Source organism: Sinohyriopsis cumingii, chromosome 16 (genome assembly GCF_028554795.1).
Source record: "Sinohyriopsis cumingii isolate HCF-2022 chromosome 16, ASM2855479v2, whole genome shotgun sequence".
NCBI classification, from domain to species: Eukaryota; Metazoa; Mollusca; class Bivalvia; order Unionida; family Unionidae; genus Sinohyriopsis; species Sinohyriopsis cumingii.
In genome coordinates, this window is record NC_142976.1 from 16,008,926 (window position 1) to 16,032,505 (window position 23,580).

The 23,580-nt window shown below is 34.4% G+C and overlaps 2 protein-coding genes across 3 annotated transcripts in view; one reads left to right on the forward strand and one right to left on the reverse strand.

Moving 5' to 3' along the window:
- The window catches only part of LOC149779988 (zinc finger protein 423-like), a 92,065-nt gene extending 85,485 nt beyond the window's left edge, over positions 1 to 6,580 (forward strand). For both annotated transcript variants that reach the window (XM_089936713.1, XM_089936714.1), the window contains 4 exons: positions 146 to 1,619; positions 4,767 to 4,892; positions 5,514 to 5,641; positions 6,276 to 6,580. In XM_089936713.1, coding sequence (XP_089792839.1) covers positions 146 to 1,619; positions 4,767 to 4,892; positions 5,514 to 5,641; positions 6,276 to 6,488 — 1,941 coding nt within the window. In that variant the 3' untranslated portion in view covers positions 6,489 to 6,580. The remainder of the gene's footprint in view (positions 1 to 145; positions 1,620 to 4,766; positions 4,893 to 5,513; positions 5,642 to 6,275) is intronic.
- A 2,742-nt stretch (positions 6,581 to 9,322) lies between these two features.
- The window catches only part of LOC149779990 (dynein regulatory complex subunit 4-like), a 32,206-nt gene continuing 17,948 nt past the window's right edge, over positions 9,323 to 23,580 (reverse strand). The window contains exons 6-10 of the mRNA XM_089936715.1: positions 19,473 to 19,640; positions 18,518 to 18,604; positions 17,011 to 17,220; positions 13,065 to 13,130; positions 9,323 to 9,989 (exon numbers count right to left, since the gene is read on the reverse strand). Of these exons, the coding sequence (XP_089792841.1) occupies positions 9,840 to 9,989; positions 13,065 to 13,130; positions 17,011 to 17,220; positions 18,518 to 18,604; positions 19,473 to 19,640 (681 nt within the window). The 3' untranslated portion in view covers positions 9,323 to 9,839. The remainder of the gene's footprint in view (positions 9,990 to 13,064; positions 13,131 to 17,010; positions 17,221 to 18,517; positions 18,605 to 19,472; positions 19,641 to 23,580) is intronic.

The window sequence follows — 23,580 nt, forward strand, 5'->3', positions numbered from 1 at the left end:
CATATACTGAGCGTTACTGTTTCTATTAATAAAATCTTTTATTGCAAGAAAAAGACATTTTTCTGCAAGATTCAAAATGGGTTAATGTTACATTTGTAGTTTGATAACACCGACTAATACTTTATGCATCAAACTCTCATTACAGAGCCACAAAGCTCATGACCATGGACTGAAAGGTGTGCTTACCTCCAGCAGTATAACTCCGTCTGTCAGCCCACAAAGCGTGGTTTCCGGTCATGACATGTCAGCGGAATCCTCAATCCCTCGTGATGCGGTCCTGAGTTTCTCATCTACGCCATTAAACATTCCCATCCCGTCATTGCCATCCTTATCTTCGTCTTTATCCAGCTCCTTAACGACGATGTCCCTCCCTCTGAACATTCCTGAACCTTTATCCCCATACAGTGACAAAATGTCCATCTCATTATTTTCGTGTACCTTCTGTAGCCAAACATTTAAGAGCAAAGCTGATCTGGACAAGCATAGTAAGATACACCTGAACACTGGCTCACAGAAATGTAACATCTGCGACGAGGTGTTCCCGAGTTCAGGTATCCTAGCTGAACACAAATTGCAACATTGTAAAATCCAACAAGGGAACACATGCGTCATCTGCAAAATGTCATTAAGAAACGAAGATCAATTCTACATACATTCCCAAGAGCACGGATTCCAAGGCGTCGTAATGCAATGTATTATCTGCAGACAGACACTTGCTTCACTCATAGAATTGCAGATGCACGGTAAGCACCATTTCCAGAACAAACCGACTTTCTTCACATGCTGTGTATGTCTGAAAAGTTTTGATTCTAATGAGAACCTCGTTTCCAAACTGAACAGTAGTGGTCGTATGTATTACGTCTGCAAACCCTGCTATCATGGAGAGACCAGTGAGCACGTTTGCAAACAATGTGGCGCCAAGTTCGGAACTAGCTCGCATCTGGAGGCACACGCAAGCACCCACAAGAAAACCTATCAGTGCATCAAGTGTCAGGAATCATTTAATAGTGAGCGAGAAATCCAGATGCACGTTGCTACCCACGTAATGATGGAAGGTAACTTTCATCAGTGTAAGCTTTGCTCTACAGTATTTGACTCACCTTATAGGCTGCAGTGTCACCTTATTGAACACACGTACAAGGATTCGGAATTCACATGTAGCGTATGCTGCAAGACGTTCAGCAACGCGTCGGAGATTCAGTCTCACGCTTTGGAGCACGGACTATCTGCCAGAAGGTATGGCTGCAGCCATTGTAACCAAATTTTTTTCTTCAGTGCCGAGCTAGAAAATCATATGTTCTCGCATGATGTGCCCAATTCATCGCCAACACCATCTTCTACACTGGAATTGAAAGGTCCAGATTGTAATAAGACCTTTTCAAGCGCGGTGAACCTGATTAACCACTACAAAGTTCACGAGAAGAAGAGTGAGTCAACGATAAAATGCTCTCTCTGTTCTGAAATCTTCAGTAATGTGACTAACCTACAGAGGCACTTTATCTCCTCCCACACCGCATCAGAGTTGGACCCTCCCAAAAAGGTATACCAGTGTAGCGACTGTAGGAAGGAGTTTCCGTGTCTCAGCAACCTACAAGGTCACATGAGAATGCACAAATCAGGTAATTTAACAAACTTGGAGAGATCATCACTGCGACTTAATCGCATGTGTGTATTTGTCAGCATTTTCCGATATATGAGCACGATATTAGACTTAATCGTAACAGAAACGAACTATTGGACGAGATTTCGGGATCAAGTTTTCTATTAAAGGGGCAAGAAAGTAAACATTGTCATATATCAGAATCTTAATTTTAAAATTTACATAGGTGCGACCTTATTTAAGCGGCTGGTGGCAGTCAAGAACAAACCTTGTCATTGACTTTTCATGTCAAGTCTTAAATTTTTTGCAAAGAATGTGCTCACAACGCGTTTAGGCAGCGATTGGTGCAGTTTTTTTTTCTTCTTTGTTTTAATCGAAATCTGAAATATTGGACAAACAACAATCTATGAACAAATATCTGGCATATATATATATATGTGCAATGTATTTTTTTCTGATTTTATCTAGCCCGTTTCTCTTGTACATATGTAGTGGTCTTTCATATTTACCAGAATGTAGCAGACTTCGTCTTAGAGAGCTTCGATTGCAGGTCATTTAGAATTAAACCTACTTCAAACGACCGGCTGCATAGTCTTTTGAAAACTCTAATACTGTTTTATTTTTTTTTTTAATATTTCATAATGAGCTATTGAAATATACCAGTAGAAGAAAACTGATATCGCCAAAGCGGCGATATAATTTTTAGAACTGCATTGTACTTTCTTTTTCCATTTAGTAAGTGTATCTGACCTTATATATATTATCCAGACCCATTTTCCATATTTTGGCCTCTTTTTTCCTTTTTGTTTTCCTGTACTCTGTATCCAATAGAACGTGTTAACAATGTTTACCATCTCGTATACATTTATGTACTCAGTAAGAAGAGGCTGTCAAGAATGACTCAAAATCAATCCCCAGCAACAAAAGTAGGCTTCAAGAATCAACTTGTAATAATTATTGTTCCATATGAATCATGAAAATTATCAATGACTGAACTTGACGACCTGTTACAATTAGATACCCCGTGTCACCTTGTCAAACTTAACGACCCTTGATTACATATAATAACATAATTGTTTAAGTAGCGATTTAAACTGTCATCACAATCATAATCATGTCTGAAAACGATGGACAAATCAGGCGTTTATTAGTGTCAATTGTAAACAGAAATTAATTGACAGTCGATATTTGGGTACAGCGACTGTTGCCCAAATAGACTGCAAGCTTGCGACACGTACTTTTTCACGTTTGGCTTCAGAAATCAAGAAAACGTGGAATCCAAACTTTTTAACTTACAGATAGCAAAATCTGTTGTTTCAAGATGATATGCTCTGAAGTCTGTTGGATCATTCCGTCAGGCTTGTACTGAACATATATATACACACATAACAATGTTCGCTGTATCAATCCGCGCAAGAATCGTGTTAACGAAAAACAAATATCTTCAGTTTCTTATGAAAGCAGCCATTCACTGGAAAAATACACAATTTGAAACATTATGTTATAATCTAAAAATTTTAAAGTCACTGTCTTAAAATTATTGTAAACGTTTGGAACTCTTTTTTTCCCCTCGATGTATTAATGCAGCTGTTATTAGCACTGAAAACGAATGGAGAAACAAATTATCGTACTGATGTCTCTATTTTACTCGTGAAATAGTTCAACTTACTCTCAACCCACCCACCCCGAGATATCATCTGTATCGGCCTTTTTGGCGGATGCTTTTGTTTCGCTATACTTGATGACGATCATCTAGCAGTCTTCTGCGAAAATAAAACTTGCGTAGAAATGGTATAAAAAGGTTGCATATAAGAAATTTTGAGTTTTAGGAATTGTGTGCGACCGCCAGCATCCCGAATCCAATCACTGAGTAAACTTCACAAGACTGCAAACGCGAAAATAATTTGGGGAACATAGAAAACAATCTGCTGTGCAATAATCAATTTAATTAGCAGTGTCACCTTGTATTACTACCGTCCCTTCATGTTAAAAGTTGTCATTATAAACAATGTGTGATGACCAATAGTGAATTTACGCTGATTCGGTCCTTCATGAACAGAAGGCCTTGCCCTTGCATGGTTTGAAAACTCGAACCTGCCATGTAGTTAAAAACAATCTGGAGACAAAAAATAAACCGTTTTCATGAATGAGTATATCAGGGAAAAGATTAAAGTAGAAATGACGGGATGGCTAATATTGTAGAAGTACATGTATGCTTCTATCACTGTAATATTTGAATGTTACTGCTTAATTAATTATTGAAATCTAAGGCCAACTATATGTTTACTCTTTTACTTGTTATGTTTTATACACATATTTTTAATGGGAATTTCATGACGTATGACTGTTAGGGCTGCGTGTTCTTCTGGAGAAATACACGTGGCCTGGTCATTATCGTTAATAGATTTCTGCCACTTCTGATGCCGATGCTTTAAAATTCATACTATCAAATTTTTACGCCATATTCACATTTAGAAAGTAGAGTATTATTTCAGGGCCGGAAAATGTTGGTGTTTAGGCTGGCCATAGTTATAAAAGTTGGAACAGCATGAGACATAAATCATGGTAGTACTACATTGGGACACCAGACAGCATGAGACATAAATCAGGAAGATTTAGACGAACCCTGTCATGGTACTACTACATTGGAACACTAGACAGCATGAGACATAAATCAGGAAGGTTTAGACCAGGGGTGGGCTAACTACGGCCCGCGGGCCGCCCGCCAAGGGTTTTCATGCGGCCTAGGAACAAGTCCTCATTCGCACTGACACTGTTTATGTTACTCTGTTTATCAAATAAATGTGCTTCTTTTGAAGTTTAAGTTTTCAAATGTTAACAACATATTAACAACTGAAAATTAATTAGATGTTATTTAGAAAAACCTTTTGTTTTTGCTATTTCAAATATTAATTATTTTACTTAATGAACTATGCGGCCCGCGACAAGGTGTAAATTTGTGTATGCGACACTTGCACTGAAAAGTTTGCCCACCTCTGGTTTAGACGAACCCTGTCATGGTACTACTACATTGGGACATTATGTATTAGTTTGGCATACACGTGGTTAATGACTCCATAGTGAAATTTTGAAGTTATTTTAGATGCAGTAGTACGTGATATGTAGACAAATTGCCAAAAATGTAGTAAATGAATATATTTTTCAGGTGCCAAATTCCCATGCCCTATGTGCAAGAAAATTTTTGCTCTGTCCAGAAATCTGAAGATTCATATGCGCTCTCACAGTGGAGAGAAACCCTATGAATGTCCGATTTGTAAGAAAAGATTTTCAAGTATGTGTATACATTCTTTTTATTTATTTTTCTTTTCGTTTTATGATCACCAAAAATCGTGAATCGCCCAAAAGGACATAGCTCGATTTGTTTGCTAAATCGTATCCTGCGTGTGCTCTATCTTTGACACGTTTCGAGTTCATATCATAATAAATGTGCCGATTTGACATGTTTCGAGTTCATATCATAATAAATGTACGATTTCTCAACACCTACAGCAGTGATTGATGTCTTGTGTTGGGTCATTACTTTAGTTTTGCTTCGGAGTTTTATATGGATAGAAAAAAATGTTTATTTAGAGAACAACAGTTCAACACAAAATATATTGCACCTGTGTACTACAATAGCAGATAACTATACGTAGACACTGCAAAACCTTTCAGGCGACAGTATCAGTCACAGCAGCAAGATTGACGGAATCTTTTTCTTTTCTTTTACTTGTCTGTGTCTTTCACTTTTGTCATGCATTTGTTTAGAAGTATATGGTATGTTGAACCAAAATAAATTGTAAATATGAAGAATCAAAGGTGAAAATACTTTTCTTCTAAGGAAGGAAAATTGTAAACCAACATAAATTTTGATTATGAAGAATTTGAGATGAAAATACTTTTTTTCTTCTAGGGAAGGAAAATCGTAAAGTTCATCTGAAGTCCCACACAGGATCAAAACCATTCATTTGTCCAATTTGCAGCAAATCCTTCTCCCGTAAGTCTCATGTCCGGGAACACATGAGAACTCACTACATCCAGGTAAGTCCGAGGTGTGTGTGTACATTTGATATGTTGATTCATCATGGTGTGATGATATAAATGTGAATGGTTATGTGATGTGATGTGATTTTTGATTTTTAACGTAGCTTTTAACAATTTTTCAGTCATATCGCTACGATGTCTGCAATGTGGCAGTTTATAGTGATGTCTAGCACTGGGGCATCATGCCGCAGACATGTAGCATGATGTCCCACCCAGTCACATTATCCTGACACCAGTCCGACCAGTCCTAACACTAACCTCTTAATGCTGAACGCCAAGCGAGGCAGCTGTTAGTACCATTTTTTAAGTCTCTGGTATGACTCGGATCGAACCCACGACCTCCCGCATCCGAGGCGGACGCTCCAACCACTAGAACACCGGAGCGGTGAATGGTTATGGATATGGCGAGACTGAAAATACAAGTCCACTATCACACCATATCAATAATTGAACAAGCCCTTCAAATTTCAATCAGAAATTCTAAAAGGCATATGTTGTACAGAACAGTACTTGGTTAACAATCTGCATTAAAAAAACTAAAACCGATTTTGTACCATTGTGCTACTTAGCAAAGTACAAAAAATGCACCAAGCTGTAGGTCGCACAACATATAAATATTTTTTTATTTTAGAATGGGACTACTTCCTCTCATGGAATGCATGACTTCGACATGAACAGTGAAAGCACGAGTGGAACCAGTGAGGAAAATAGTAACTCTGCAGAATGCATGGGTGAGGAAGAGTTGTCTGATCTTGATGATAAAGAAATGCCACAAGAAGTCACAAGCACAAGTACCATTCCAGAGGAGATAAATGGAGATAAATTTATTTCTAACATTTGTTAATTTTTTCTTAAATTTTCATGGGGGGGGGGTTGTTTTCTTGTTTTACTGTATTTTCTTTCATGTGTACACATTAAAGTACTAGGATTTTTGTTCATCCATCTTTTTTGTTTTCTTGATGCCTGTATTGAGCAAATCTGATGTCAGATGAATGAGGAAATGCACTTTCGATCGGATTGTTAGTGGCAATCGAAATAACCTTAAACATTTTCTTTTGGATTTTATTAGATGACATTCCTTTTGCACCATGTGAGCCTTATGGTAGGTTCTGTGTTTGTCACCAGTTGTACATTCTCTGTCAATATTTGCTATTTTCAACTCTGACATAAAACCACTTAACAGATTTTGACTAAATCTCAGTCAGTATCCAGGCATAAAGGTCTCCAAGTTGTAAAAATTGTGCTGATCATCCATCAAATATGAAGGAAGATTAGTTTTTGTACTGAAACTTTCATTTTAGGCCTTGATACTCTAGTATGTATAATGAAGATATGAACCTTGGACAACTCAGCTCATTCTCAATGTAAAGCACAATATGTCCACAGTAATTTTCATGAACACTCAGAACACAACTGGAACTTGTGATATGGGTTTAGTAAATGCAGTAGTCTAGGCAGTGAAGTTCAGTAGTCAAGGCCGTGAAGCACATTTTGACATTGTAATACAAAAATTCACCAATACAAGTCATAAATAAGGACTTGCAACATTTGTCAGTTTTAAGTCAGACTTCATTTTCAGCCAAAGTGATGATGTTTTCCCATTTTAAAGTGGTATTCTGCTTTTCTCCTGGCCTAAATTCAATTTACCTGGATATGGTCCATTTTTCTCTATCATCTACAATCTGGTTTTCAAATAACATTCTGTTTAGCCCCATTCCACAATAATGTAACCATACAAAGACAATACTTGTAACAGTATTCAGTCCATATGTTCATTAACGGATGATCATCGTAAAGCTGATCATCATCGTAAAGCATGTACTGATTGATCTAAAAGTTTCTTCTCATTGAATGACTCTTTGCATAATGGAAATTGATGGAAATAAGTACACAAGCCAAATATGGCATATCAAATTATCAGCTGAATCATGAACACACAAAAAATTGGATAAAGGTTTGAAAAATATGTAGAATGGGAAAGAGCTGAAAGTCAATGGAAACATAGTTGTTCAATATATAAGAAAACTGAATGTCACAGGACTTTCAATCTGTGCCAGTCAACGACTAACTACTACTGACAACTCTAGTGTCTAAAACGTTCAATCAGAAGGAGCTGAACCAGTGCGATTTGGAAGGTAAAAGATTTCAAACTGATTCCCTTCCAAAATTTAAGAAGAGATAAAGCATAGATCATAAAGCATTGGGAAAGTGATGATATACTTGCCAGATACCCTTGTCTATCAAAGGTCTCTACCAGTCACCCTTGATTTGACAGGAATGATATTATCGACTTCAAATCAGGAAGAATAAATACAGAAAGCCACAACTTGATACAGAACATCAAATATGGTCTGAAGGAATCAGGAAAAGTGTGATACAATATTTTAAGTGAGACGACAGATGCAACCCATTCAGAATATGCAAATTGCATGTAGACAATACACAGAGGACCTTAAAGGGAAGAAGAAAACTCTTGTTGAGAATGAAAACAAAATAACTCTACATTTGCCTACAAAATCAATGATTACAAAATGGAAAATAAACGAAACATTTGCCTCAGCTGCAAAAAATGCAAGACAAGCACATTAATATCGACAGGCTGTGTCCAATTAGGGAAAAGACAAGTTAATTTATGTGATTATTTTTATACAGTTTATGTATATAAATAAAACCTGTTACCATGAAAGAATAAAAGCAAACCAGATTTATTTAGAAGAAAAAATTGTGATATACATGTAATATGTGCTGCAAAAATTAACAAATTATTGTAGCTGAATTATTGTGTGCACATTTAATAACTTCAGCACTAATATTACTGGACAACAAGTTGATGTGAAAATGAACATTGTAAAATTCTTAAAGTATTGTTTAACACTGGGCAGGTTTGTTCTTTTTCAAATGATTTTTTTCTTGTTGGAATGAAGTAACAATGTTATAAAATATGATAATATGGGTCACCAGGTGCAGTTTTGTATGCTCTCAGAGTCGACAGTGCATTTTTTGCTGAGTGTTTTCATCCTTCTGAACCCCCGATCTGGCTCACCATCCCCTGAGACCCTGCTAGGGTTAGGATTCCCAGACATCCCTTCACATTTTTTTTAAAGAACCAAAATCATCTTGTCAAACTTAATGTCTGTTGGTGAAATTCAGTCCTGGCTTCCTATTCACAAACTTGCTAAACTTTACTACACAATCAACCCCGATCTGGCAATAAAGAAAAAACATACAGTTTATATATGAAAGGGATAACAGTTGCTTAGTTGCAAAATATATTTACAAATTTATTTTCATGAAATTCTACTTATACTTGCTTATAAATGAAATCCAACTTAAAATAACATAAACCCTGAACAGGACCTATGCCACTGCTCCACTGGTTACTGCTAACAATCACAAAGATCCAGATCTGCCAGCTCACTTTGACAGCAAATCTGTGTCTCTGCAGTCTTTGCATTTGGACAGGACTTACAAGCAAATATATGGTATGTAAATTGATCTCTGAACTCCGAAGGATATGATAACTGCAAGAAAAACATAGATGCCTTGAGTGAGGGCTCTGATACCTAGTCATGATTTACCCCCAAAATTGAACTTGTGCTCAGACATTCTGAACTGGTACACAAACATCCTGAATTTGTGCAGAGACATACAATATAAAAAGAAAATAAATTTCACATGTACAATTGAAATCTTTATTATCATGATCATATGCTAGTAAATGTAATACTCACAAAATAAATACAACACATGAATATAAGCATTGTCTTTTAAAATATCACAGCAATTTTGTGGTCTATGTAAGCATCACCTGAATTAAAAAATTAAGGTCTGTATCTTCAGTTTTTTTAAACTAACTTTCCTAAATTTTCTTTGCTCATACTGCAACTGAAGGAAACCAATTATCTTTCCTTTCTTCAATATCTACATAGGGATGGAAAAACAGCTTATTTCTGAAGTATGTTAATTGTTCCTAATCTTAAAATATTTTACATCAATTATTGTGTACTGTAAATTATTTTTTTTTAAATGCTTCATACTTATCTGAAACATTAACAAAAAGAGGACATTCAGTCCCCATCATGAAGAAATACAAGATTTTTATTTAAATAGTTTTAATTGAAAACAAGCATGGTTGAACAGGTAGAAGAAACAACTGATCTCAGACGGAAGAGTGATATGTGTGTTTTTTGAAGACTTAGGATGGAGCTGACACAAGACCAGCTGGCCCTTGTCCCAGGGTCTGTCCTCCTACAGTGCTCTCCAGTGGTTTGAAGCCCAGTTCCTCTGTGGGGATACCAAACTGGTTCAACTTAGCTTCATATGTCCTTAACAAATCATTATGAGCCTGGAAGAAAAAATTGACCAAGGATGAGTGAAAACATACAGTAATCACCCTGTAGCACAGTGTGGTTCATGAAATCCACACAAGTATACTACAATATAGGCCAGACCACACAGATGCAAGATATGTTATGGAAAAGGTTACATCATGTAGGAGTATGTTTGTCATATGTGAAACACCATTGCAAATGATTCTTGTCAACCAAGTAAAGAAATAACTAGATTTGTGTTTGTTAAAAAATGTATGACCTCACAGTCAAGTCTAAGTAAAAAAAAATTAAAAAGTAAAAGACATTTTAAAAATTTGCCCCAATGATCCAAAAATAAAACTAGATCATGCACATGTCCATTTAAACATAGACACAAAATTTAATTTGTCTACCTTAAGTGGTTTTTGCTAAGTCAGGCTAATAAGGTTCTTGTTGAAAATGGTCTGAGTGAGAGAAATTAAATAAAAAATGTGTTTAAAAAAATTGAAAAATTGCAGTAATGACCTGAAAAGCTAATCTGGTCATCAAAATATGAATATATCCAACAAATTTAATTTGTCTACATAAGGCAATATTTTTAAAACTCTTGCTAACATTGATTTTATCACAGTCTAATCAGGTCATTTACTTGTTTTGTAAAATTTCATGACACTGTTTAATAGTCATGCTATCACACCAAGATGGATTTGGAATGGATGTACAGATTTACATATGTATGGATATGTACCACAATATCAAGGAAATAACTCATTTTAGCCAACTTAATACATTCCATGATGATACCCATTTCATTTGTGGAAGATGCTACAAAAGTGTAAGACTTTTGTAAAGCTGGACTGCCTAATTATATTCCTATCTGCACCATATACTACAATATACCTGGCCTTATGTACAATGTGTATAGCACTCCTGTCAATCTTATATGACAATAAACTTGGCCTTATGTACAATGTGTATAGCACTCCTGTCAATCTTATTTGACAATAAACTTGGCCTTATGTACAATGTGTATAGCACTCCTGTCAATCTTATCTGACAATAAACTTGGCCTTATGTACAATGTGTATAGCACTCCTGTCAATCTTATATGACAATAAACTTGGCCTTATGTACAATGTGTATAGCACTCCTGTCAATCATATTTGACAATAAACTTAGCATTGAAGAGCACTTAACTGTGCTTTTTTGCCCAATCAACACATAGCATCCATTCATTTCCATGACCAGGTGGTTACAATCCAAAATTAGGCTAATACCAATCCAACACAAATGGAGGTTTTACTGAATACAACAACCCAACTTGTGCCAAATTTCTGGAAGTTTGTGTTTGTAACATTTTTTAAAGACTTTCAAAATTCTTTCTTTATATTTTGTAACTTACTGTTTTCAATGAAACAGATATGTTTAAAGTTGTAATACTTTCCATCATATGAGCATTTTCAAGCATATTTCTATTATTTTTAGAGCCCACTTAAAAAAATCATGCATTCTTCAAGGTAACCACCAAAGTTCAGGCACTTTTCAAAATAACCACAAATTTTCAAACACATTTCATGGTAACCACCTAAATTTCAAGCACTTGTCATGGTAACCACCAAATTTAAAGTACTTCTGAAGATTGTGCAAACCCTGAATAACCAAACATTTTCTCATTTTTCTCAAATCATAACAAGAGATTTTCTTTTAATAATAGATATATCAGAATTATGTTGAAAATTTCCTACTGTGTATTTTTTAACATTATTAAATTTTGACTATGTAAATGAAAATGTTAACAATGTATGGGTTCTGTATTAAGTTAACTACAAACTAATCATAGTTATTTATGTAAAATCTAAACAATTCCTTGACCCAGATAGTAGTAGGCTGCTGAGTTTTTTAATCCATATTTAGACAAGATTTACAAAAATATACATAAGGTTTATCCTTTATTTTTATGGGAGAAGGTTCCTTTCCATAAAATGTTTGGTAAGAAAGAGTTTTGATATAAGCTGGTCTTGGAAAACTGTATTTGTAGATCTGACCTCTCAAGTTATCAATTACTTATCTGCTGAATACATATTTCTGAATGTGAAAAATTACCCATCCATTAAAAAGTCTATTCAAGTACCATCCATTTCAAAGTCCATTCAAGTACCATCCATTAAAAAGTCTATTCAAAGACCATCCATTTCAAAGTCCTTTCAAGTACCATCCATTAAAAAGTCCATTCCAAAAGCATCCATTTCAAAGTCCATTCAAGTACCATCCATTAAAAAGTCTATTCATGTACCATCCATTAAAAACTCCATTCACATAGCATCCATTTAAAAGTCCATTCAAGTACCATCCATTAAAATTCTAATAGCATCCATTTCAAAGTCTATTCAAGTACCATCCATTAAAAAGTCCATTCAAATAGCATCCATTAAAAAGTCTATTCAAGTACCATCCATTAAAAAGTCCATTCAAATAGCATCCATTAAAAAGTCTATTCAAGTACCATCCATTAAAAAGTCCATTCAAATAGCATCCATTAAAAACTCCATTCAAATAGCGTCCATTTAAAAGTCCATTCAAGTACCATCCATTAAAAAGTCCATTCTAATAGCATCCATTTCAAAGTCCATTCAAGTACCATCCATTAAAAAGTCCATTCAAATAGCATCCATTAAAAACTCAATTCAAATAGCATCCATTTAAAAGTCAATTCAAGTACCACCCATTAAAAAGTACATTAAATAGCATCCATTTAAAAGTCCATTCAAGTACCATCAGATCAGGATCTTTCTCTTTTGCAGTTTGACTTGACTTTTAAGTGAGTATATATGGAATTTACAATGTAACAAACAGCTCTGAAAGTCATCTACACATAATCTGATATGTTTGTTCAATTCTAATTAGCTTAAAACAAGAACTTTTTAGATATACCCCATTTCAGTCAATCCCTCTTGATAGTCAAAATCTTTAGAATAACATATTTTTAAAATAAAATAGGAAAACAAAGTTAATTATATATTCTGTACAATGTTAGTTACAATGAATCACATGAATGATATTACTTTTTAGTTTTCAAAAATTTATTTGAACTGTAGAAGCAAGACACTAACCTTGCATACACGAGCCAGTTCGTACTGGAGATCTTTGATGGCACTGTTCTTGGAATCCAGCACATCCTGCAAATGGAAAAACACTGAATTAAATGTTTTCTCTATACTTAATGTGAATAATGATACAAAAGCTGAACTATACCTATTCAATAATAACAGAAGCCATATACACTTTGATTCATTAGCAGATGACTTATTGTTATTATCCTGTTGATTAATACTTCAAAGCATCACCTTGATGCAGAATGAGAATGACGGAAGCAATTTACAGATGATAAAATATCTGACTCAAAAGTATTAACAACATTTTCATAAAATGAAAGCAATAGCCATAATGGTATTTTGGCTCTTTTTAGAGATACCTTACTGTTGAACTAAAAATGTTCAACTTGTAAGTCAAGAACTGATACATAATAATAAATTTCCTGACCAAAAAATTATTCTTAAGTATCTCAGTGATGCTGTGGAGCTGACCCTAGGAGTCTGGGACATCTATGCTGCCAAGTAGTTTCTGCTTTATTCCCACACTATTCGTTTGAAAACAAGCATCTGTCATGTGGAAAAATATCCTATTCAGCAAGCTAACCAGAGACTTATAGGCATTTGAAAGCTTCCAATATCAGTTCCCATTTAAGTGAAACACAACATATGTGCATGTAATCTCTCTTGGATCTTCTGGAAGATTCCTGTAAAATCAGTAAAACTCATATTTCATGAGCTGGAGAACTCTTTGATTTTTTTAATACTTAATTTAATTTTGTGAAACTTCTAGACATTTTTGTGTACTTCCACTAAAGTGATCCCATATGCCTGGCAACAACTTTTTCTTTCAGTAAGAAAAATTGTTGATAATTAAAATTTTCTTCAAAATGATAAATGCTGTATATTTCTGGGCTTTAGGAATATATTTATTTCACCACTGATATTCCTAGTGTCTAATAATATTAAGAAAAAAACAGACTGTCCATCATTTAACAGAACAGGTAGGCAGGGCTTTTGGATTGGCCAATAAATGAAGCCGAAAAAATTCTCCATGCACCGACACAGAGTATAAGAAGTTATGTATCAGGAGATCACCTAATATCTTGTCATTAAAATCTTCAAGAAACAGTTTGGGGTAAATGTACATGCTATCTTGTCATTAAAATCTTCAAGAAACAGTTTGGGGTAAATGTACATCCTATCTTGTCTTTATAATCTTCTAGAAACAGTTTGGGGTAAATGTACATCCTATCTTGTCTTTAAAATTTTCAAGAAGCAGTTTGGGGTAAATGTACATCCTATCTTGTCTTTAAAATCTTCAAGAAGCAGTTTGGGGTAAATGTACATCCTATCTTGTCTTTAAAATTTTCAAGAAGCAGTTTGGGGTAAATGTACATCCTATCTTGTCTTTAAAATCTTCAAGAAGCAGTTTGGGATAAATGTACATCCTATCTTGTCTTTAAAATCTTCAAGAAACAGTTTGGGGTAAATGTACATCCTATCTTGTCTTTAAAATCTTCAAGAAGCAGTTTGGGATAAATGTACATCCTATCTTGTCTTTAAAATCTTCAAGAAACAGTTTAGGGTAAATGTACATCCTATCTTGTCTTTAAAATCTTCAAGAAACAGTTTAGGGTAAATGTACATCCTATCTTGTCTTTAAAATCTTCAAGAAACAGTTTGGGGTAAATGTACATCCTATCTTGTCTTTAAAATCTTCAAGAAACAGTTTGGGGTAAATGTACATCATATCTTTGTCTTTAAAATCTTCAAGAAACAGTTTGGGGTAAATGTACATCCTATCTTGTCTTTATAATCTTCTAGAAACAGTTTGGGGTAAATGTACATCCTATCTTGTCTTTAAAATTTTCAAGAAACAGTTTGGGGTAAATATACATGCAGTCCATCACCTGATAAACTAAAGATAAGAACTGACAAATATGATTTCTATTGATATCAATGAGCTAGTTTACATGTCAGTTTTTATATACCCACTTTTTGTGTTTATTAAATATGATTGTGAGAGGTGTTTAAATTAAATGATCAAAATCTCAAAATGAACTTTTAAAAAATTTCATATATCCTTACCAAGAACATGTATCAATAGCAATTTGTGGAATGTCATTATTTTGACACTGAAAACTGAAATAATTCAGTAAATTAATTCAAAATTTATATCAGGGTATATCTCATTATAACATAAAAGATATGATGTTTGAAAACAAAACAGATAGGGGACTAAATGTGCTCAATTTAAAAATGAAAAGAGGCAAATTCAATCAAACAGACTTAGAAATTTGGTAAGAGGAAACAAAATATCCATTCTTGGCAATTTATATTTATTTATTAGTTTGGGGAAATACCAAAAAGTACTGAAGGGAATGAATGCTGTTTTATTTTTTTCCCTAAGATTTAAATTCATATTGTTATTTGAGATAAAATATCACCCCTTAAATGGGAATGCAGATTTTATACTATGATGAACCCCTTGCTTGCGGCCATTAATTGCTTGCGGCCATTAAAGAAATATCTAAAGCATCATAACAATTATTCAGTTCATCATCTACTTACATCTCTGAAATCTTGTAATGACTCTGGCATGTATTTTTAGGCATTACACATAGATAATCTTTACTGATGTTAAAAGTATCTTATTCCCCCACCCTGTCGGCACATTTTCATATTTTGTTGATTGGTAAATAACATTTTCTGCTACATGTTAATCTGATACTATTACAATACTGTATGCACAATTGACTTTGAATATTTCATTAGCGTGTATAAAGTTATGCACTAATCGTTACATTTTTTTTTTCATTATTCCTGTCAAATCATCTAAATAAAGATTACTTTTAATGAGGTTTCATTTTGTTGGTTTTAATGCCATTTTTCAGAACATAATAGGCTATACAAGGTGTCCAATATATTTGGTAGAGAAAGATCCTGGGAAGAACCACCAACTCTCAGGAAGCTACACACTGGTCTTGCCAAGACTAAAATCCCATATGGACAGGGGTGAGATGTGAGTGATGTGTAATGGCAAGTGCCGTTGACCACTCAGCCACCCCCTGGGTCCCATTAATAAGAAAGTATGAAGTAAGCTGAAGCCTCTATATCTTGATATGAGTTATATGTTCTTACTATTACAATGTTTGCAAAATAAAACCTTTTTATAATAAAAAAAAATGTGTACAACTACATTACACTTATATTTGCTTATATTTTTGGCAACATCTGACCAGTTTAGAGAAGTGGACAAAGGGTGTCTTGTCCCAATCTACTACTTAATCATTTTCCTTTTCAAACTAATACACATCTTAAGCAGTTTCTTTGATTTCCTTTATGTTTTTTTCTGTTATATTTTTCTTCTCAGCATATTAAGTATATAACTGATATAAATTTGTGTGAACAACGTAGTATTTGTGTTCTAGTAATATGCTGATAAAAAAAATTCTCTTGTATTGGAAACCTAAATCCCCCCCCCCACTTTGGACACATCACATGTATGAATATCATGTACATGGTCCATCCAGGATGACAGGCCCTGAAACTTTCCAAGTAAGAAATTTAAGCTCAAGTTCAAAATACCAAAATCTCTATCAAGTTTGCCAAGGAAGTTTAAATTTAGCAAGCAAAAGGAATAACCCATGGTGACGAGTTTGAAAGTTCTGTAATTCTAACTTCATTTAAAGTTATGGAACTTTATAGCTTGAGTTTTGTGACTAGAAAAGTTCTGAGAATACAGTACCTAGATCATACCAAAGATTACTTCCCTTGAGGGTGTATACTCAAATGTTACTATGACTTTTAATTTTGATCTTTTTTAATCTTAATGTCTGGTCAATTTTGAATGCGGCAGAATATTAATTAAGAAACTCCATTGTCAATCATACAAATCCAAGTTAAGACTCTCTCTATATCCTCCTGTGTAGATCACAAGAAATATTTCTTAAGAGCTACCAACCTCCAGTTTTCTTGTGACAACTGTGAGTGCGGTGGGATCAAGATTGGAAGCAGATAGGACCTCATTGAGTTGAGCCTCTTTCTTCTCCAGTGTGTCTGCCAGAGCACCCAACTTCTTCTCTAGTAACAGGTTCTTAAAGTTACTCTTCTGCTGTACCTCATGGATTGCCTTGACAAACTTGCGATACAGCTCATCCCGCTCATCCTGTGTCTGCAAGGGACACAAACAAGTTTATTTATTATACATTACAGTAATAACAACACAAAATGATCACCTTTATTAGTACCATGACAGGAGATCATAAAAATCCTTTATCACAATGTGTTGTAACACTTAACAACATCACATATCAACATCACAGAACAATGCAAAGTCCTTCCGATTGTGTAATAATGTGAGTCTTAAACTCGAGTAAATCTCACATGAAATGTATTAATACAACATGATACTGCAGCATCTCATCATATAATATTATTCAACTCATTTCAAAAATTTCATATGAAATGAGAGTTTGTGCAATATCCCATTATACCACACACTCGAAACTGTTCATACGATAGAATAAGTTGTCTTTGTTGTAAAAGAATCTAGAAAATACGGAGCAAACCAATTATACTGGATGGGTGGCATCTCTGTACATCCTGGCAATGGAATTCAAAGTCAGCATAGTTTAAGTACAAAACAAGCTGTATTGTCTTAGTGGTATTCAGTCTCCACAGGGTTCTTTTGAACATATACTCAAATATTCATGCAAGACCATAAATTTCTGGTAATAACTTGCATATAGGGAAATCAATACTTAACACTTTTAATGAGGTTTAGTACCAAGGCCATCAGGGATGACCCAAATGACCTGAATTAATTAAATCCCAAAGATACTGAACTAAAGGAAAGCAACAAAGACCCTTCAAATAGCCACTGAATTCAAAAAGGCAAGAGTCATTACAAATTACAAAGAAGTCTAATTGCTTAATTGGAAGCTACAGAATTTTGTTCAGTTCAATCACTTACCATGAAAGATTTAAGTCTCAGCAGGACAACTATTTCCTAGTGCTTTAGATATGATCTTTTCACATCTTATAAAATCTCTTTTATATTCAAATATTGCGTGAGAAAAATAAATTAAAATACTTTTGTCAAATACATTTTGTCTTAAAAGAATGGGATATATTTTATAATTATTTTGACTTTCATAGTAATAATAATGTCTGATGATCTGGTAGTATTTTCACTAATTTTGAGGGTAAAATTGACAAAAAATGTTCTTCACAAGAAAAATTTGACCCACAAAAGTCAAACTGTTTGATTCTTTGATTCTGTTAATTACCATCTAGTCTATTTTAATGATATTAAGTTGCTATTCCTTTAGTTTTCAAATGGAGCAATTCCCTTAAATATTGGTCTAGGCATACTAGTGCCTTTTTTATTATACATAATATCTAACTTCATAGGATGGGCAAACATTTAACTGGCATCACTTTGCACCTTCTACTGTGCAGGCACCCACCTTTTCAAACCTTTGTTCAAGAACTTCGTGCTCCCATTTCAGAGCTCTCATTTCCTCCTCTGTCACCTTTAATCTGGCCTTTGTCATCTGAAAGAATATCAAACAATTTATTATGAGACAATGTACATTATACTATTTCATGAGATATTACTGGTGTTCTTTTCGACTGAAGACAGAGCATACAAATATGTATAACTACAACTGCTCAAGAATTTCAGCTCCATAAGACAGAGATGCATGTAGACCAAGACAGGCAGGCAGACAGAGACAGACTAACACCATCCCAGTCATTACAAAGGCAGATGGATACAGACAAACTGTGTTACACCATGACATCAGCTCCAAGTCATAAGATTAGTCTGCATCAAGTATAAAAAAAACATGGTGCCAATAATGTCTTAGGCCATTTTCATGGCTATTTAAGTACATTTTAATAAAAAAAATTTAACTGCTGTAAACACTAAAATTAGTTAAAATACATAGTACTTATATTTTCTTCACACCTCTGTCTTATTAAGATGTGTTAAATGGTTTAAATCTATTGGAACATACATACAGCCCCACTCACCTCCTACCCCCAATCTATTATTGTAAATGATTATGCAGTAAACTTAAAAATCATATGTTAATGTAGCATTCAGGTTTAATACTGGTTAGCATTAGCTGAAACAAACATTGGTTAAACTAAATTGCAAAGGACTACATTACTTATAATGGTGGCTGTAACACTGAAAACTATGTAACAAGAAGGGAGAAAACACAAATGGTATCCTAAATCTGACAATAAACCTCTTGCACATAGTTAAGTATGTTACTGTATATGCAATTAAAAAGATCCAGACTGGATAGGCTTTGTAAATAGCCTGTCTTTAGACCTCAATCCCTGGTCCACCTATATTACCTGAAGTCTTAATGACTGCATACCCAACCTTACATAGAAAAATCAGACACTTACCCTAAGGGTTTCCTTATCTTTCTCGTAGTTGGCTAGTTGTTTTCTGAGCTCTTCAACTTCCTCACGAGCTTTCTGCAATGGCTCAGCCAGACGCTTGTTTTCAGCAATAACTTCTGCCATCTGTTTCTCCATTCTCTCTTCCTTCTTCTTCATCTCCTCCACTTGTTCCTACAACAAACCATTCAGCATAGATTACAGTTGTTGTATTGCTGGATGTTGTGGATGAGACCAAAGAACAATGGGATGAGCTTGTAAACCCCATGTACTTTGCACAAGACCATAACATACAAAAGTACAAACCACTATCATTTATTTATTTATTACATACTGTACCCATATTTATTACAAAGAAATTGCCATACACAAAATCGGAGATCAAAAAACTGTATAGCCTGATGCATGGGGCACCTGTAAATCTAGAATGGACACCTGTAAATCTAGACTGGGCACCTGTAAATCTAGATTGGGCACATGTAAATCTAGACTGGGCACCTGTAAATCTAGACTGGGCACCTGTAAATTTACACTGTGCACCTGTAAATCTAGATTAGGCCCATCCTGATTTCTAAGTAAGTTGCAGATCAGGCTTTTTAAAAAAAGTTTATCTACTTTGCCTGAATGAAAACATGAGTTCACCAACAAAATGCAGCATTTTCATTTAGAAATTCTTGTTAATATCCATCCCCTTACTGGGGTTCAATTTGAAGGTCCTTCCACCTTATGAATACAGTATGTTCAACTGTATCAAAAGCTATCAATTTTGTGTACAAACAAAGCATGGATATGATTAACGAGAAACAGTATTATTTCCGAGAAACAGTATTATTTCTCTTCACCATATTTCACTGGTAATCTATAATTAGCACTCATTTGTCCTGCATCATAATAATGAGCTGTCCCTTGATCACACTGATTACTGGTTAAATATATCAGTCAATACCTATGCAATTGTCTGATCAAGTCTAGTGATTAGCAACTAATAAAACCACCAATATAATGTTTTTCACTCTAAAGTATTTTGGTCATTTAATTCAAAGAGTTGGTAGCATTTGGTTCTATTAAGATACGGAGACATGGAAAAATGACAAAACTAGAAGTTACTGTATTTACAGACCAATATAAGACTATAATACCTCTATGACTTTAATTTCTCTTTTCAACTTTGATAAAGGAACATGTCAAGATTATTGGACATTCAGAAAATGAAACTACTGAGTACTAATATACATCAGGATTTGGAAAAAACAGCTCTTAATGAAATTTAATGTAATCAAACTTTTAGCAGAAAAGGTGACAACAATGTTTCTTAAATTCTTAAATAAATTATTATGAAAGGCAAATACACCCAGAACAATTGTCAATTTAAAGTTTTTTTTAAAAAGGATCTTGCGTTAAGCAAAGTAGTTTCTACATTCTGTCAAATAACAGTAAAATATACGGCCCTATCAGGCAAGCAAATGTTGAGTTATGATAAGTGATTTTTTTAAAAATTCACTTGCACTGGGCCTCTGTCTGAAAAAAGATTCTTCAGGACTGAAAATAAAAAATAATAGAAATAGTGTTGAAAAAAATCTTACTTTTTAATCACTAAATCATGCATGAATACATGATATGACATGACAAGATTTGACACATGTTGCATCATGGTATAAAAAACATACTGTGATACCATGCTGCAAAGCAACAAACTTCTATGCCATATGTTTTGCAATAGCACCTAATAAGTGACAGTGTAAGATATGAGGAAATTATAAAGTCATATCACACAATGCATTTTCAAAGGTCTCTCAAGGGTTACATATAAAAAGTACATTATTGGTGGGAAAAATATGGCTATAGCTGGGATATAAAACATTTCTAAACATCAGCTTGCCCTCTGCAAGTTGACTGGAAAATTTAACTTGCGCTTGGGAAAATTGAGCTTGCCCCAAACATGTTCTGGTAGAAAATGGTTTTAAAATAGCTAAATTTTTAAGACAGAGACTGGTTTAGAGAGAAAATAATTTTAAACAACCATAATGCAGCTGTATTAATTTAGTTTTAATCGCGTTTTTATACATAACATTATTACTTATCTTTCTAATTAGATTTCAAATGATCATCCATGAGAAAAACAAGGTAAAATTAGCCTATCTCTGAAATAGTCATAAAATTGTCAATGATTTCACTCAGTCATGTTCTTCTGGGTGTGTTATGTCCACTCACATCACTGCTTTCAATTCCAGTTATCATCTTGTCACCTTGAAATCACCAACAGGCAACAAATGTTTGACAAGCCAACTTTTGAGACTGAGAAAATTTCTTTTTATCCATTTAATTGTTTGCCAAGCAGTATTTACTTATTAGTCTCTTGTTAATTAACACATAAACCCCATATCATAATAACCGCATCTGAGAGTAACAGTTTTGGTTCATCAATCGTACTTTGAATGAAATTCTGGTGATTAATCATTAGTGACGAGTGCCTTTTATTTCCAAACACACCTGTCAATGAAACCTCACAAGTTATTAACAATTAAATCACCTAAAGACATAGACATGCATAAAAACAATCTCTATACTTGGCCATCTAACAAACTGCCAGAGGCTAGGTTAGGAACTGAATGTTGGCTAGTTCCAGATATGTACAAATATTATGACTAAACTGAAGTAATTGATAAGTTAGAATTTATTCCTTATTTGTCAAAACTGGCTTCAGTTAGTATCAGGATACTAACAAATTGCAGGTCAATTTCTTGGACTTGCCCATGGGCAAGTTACTTGGAAACTTGAGCTTGTCCTGGGAGTCAGGCAAGTTGATTTGTAAGTCCCTAGCTATAGGAATCAAAAAGGGTTTGTTAATTTAAAATCTTTACCAGAACATGACAGAAAAGAATCTGGGTCCAAGGCAAAGTCGTAAAGTTCAGTTTCTTTTGTGGGTGTTCTAGGATAGATTATGAACTTAGCTAACCATGTGGAAATGTCTTATTTACATAATCAATCAAAATGATATTAAATTATTCAGAAATGACTCCAAAAAAGAGGTCTTCTAAACAAACTCCATTGCTTACACAAATATTTGTATGGATCTAAAATTAGACCTCAATTCTGATGTAAATGGTTCGCATGTCCAAGGCAAATATCTTAAACCCATGCAAACTTAAAATTTCACCTATTTACTCAAGAAAATGCTGATTCTTTAAATCTTGCAAGGCCACTGTAGGAATTAGTATTCCAAATAATGTCTACAGACCAAGAGGGGCAGCCCTCAAAAGCTTTTTGAAGTGCTCAAGCAAAACTGTTAACATATCCCATGAGATACCCTTATAGATGTTGACAGAATATCAGGCAACAGTAACTAGCATATATGTCCTGAGTTCCAAAGACTGACCCCCTTCTTGGAATGGAGGGGATATTCCACTTAAGTAGAGGAGGAAGTGGTAATTCTTACCCAAATACCAGTTACCTTGAGAGGGATAAAATTGAGTGTGTTGTGTGATTTTTTAAAATAGTTTTAATAATTTTCCAGTCATTTTGCTACAATGTCCTCAGTGTGGCAGTTTATAGTGATGTCTTGCAGTGAGGCAGCATGCTACAGACATGTAGCATCATGTCCCACCCAGTCACATTATCCTAACACTAGGTCAACCAGTCCGAATACTAACCTCTTAATGCTGAATGCCAAGAAAGGCAGCTGTAAGTGCCATTTTTATAAGTTACACTGAGGTACTCTGTAATGTATGACTTTTACTATAGATATTTTAAAGGTTACTATAACAATGAAAAATGTCATGTGCCCAGAGACACACAAAGTCCAAAAACCAAGAGACACATGAACTCCAAGGAAAACAAGGATGCTGTTCCAACTAAAAGAAATAACAAATGAATCTAACTGTTGTTGTTCTAGATCTCTAACTGCTCATTAAATGAGAGAATATTTACCTTTTGGACTTGGGACTAGTGTCAGGAAAAGAGATAGTAATGCAGAAGTAGCAGGTAACGTACTAAAACAAAAGTTCCTTGATTAGCAGGATGCTCTACTGCCTGACAAGAATTTTCTGGAATCTAAGACAAGACTGTTCCTTCTTTTTTATTGCTGAGTGTTGAAACTATCTCTGACAGTCCTGAA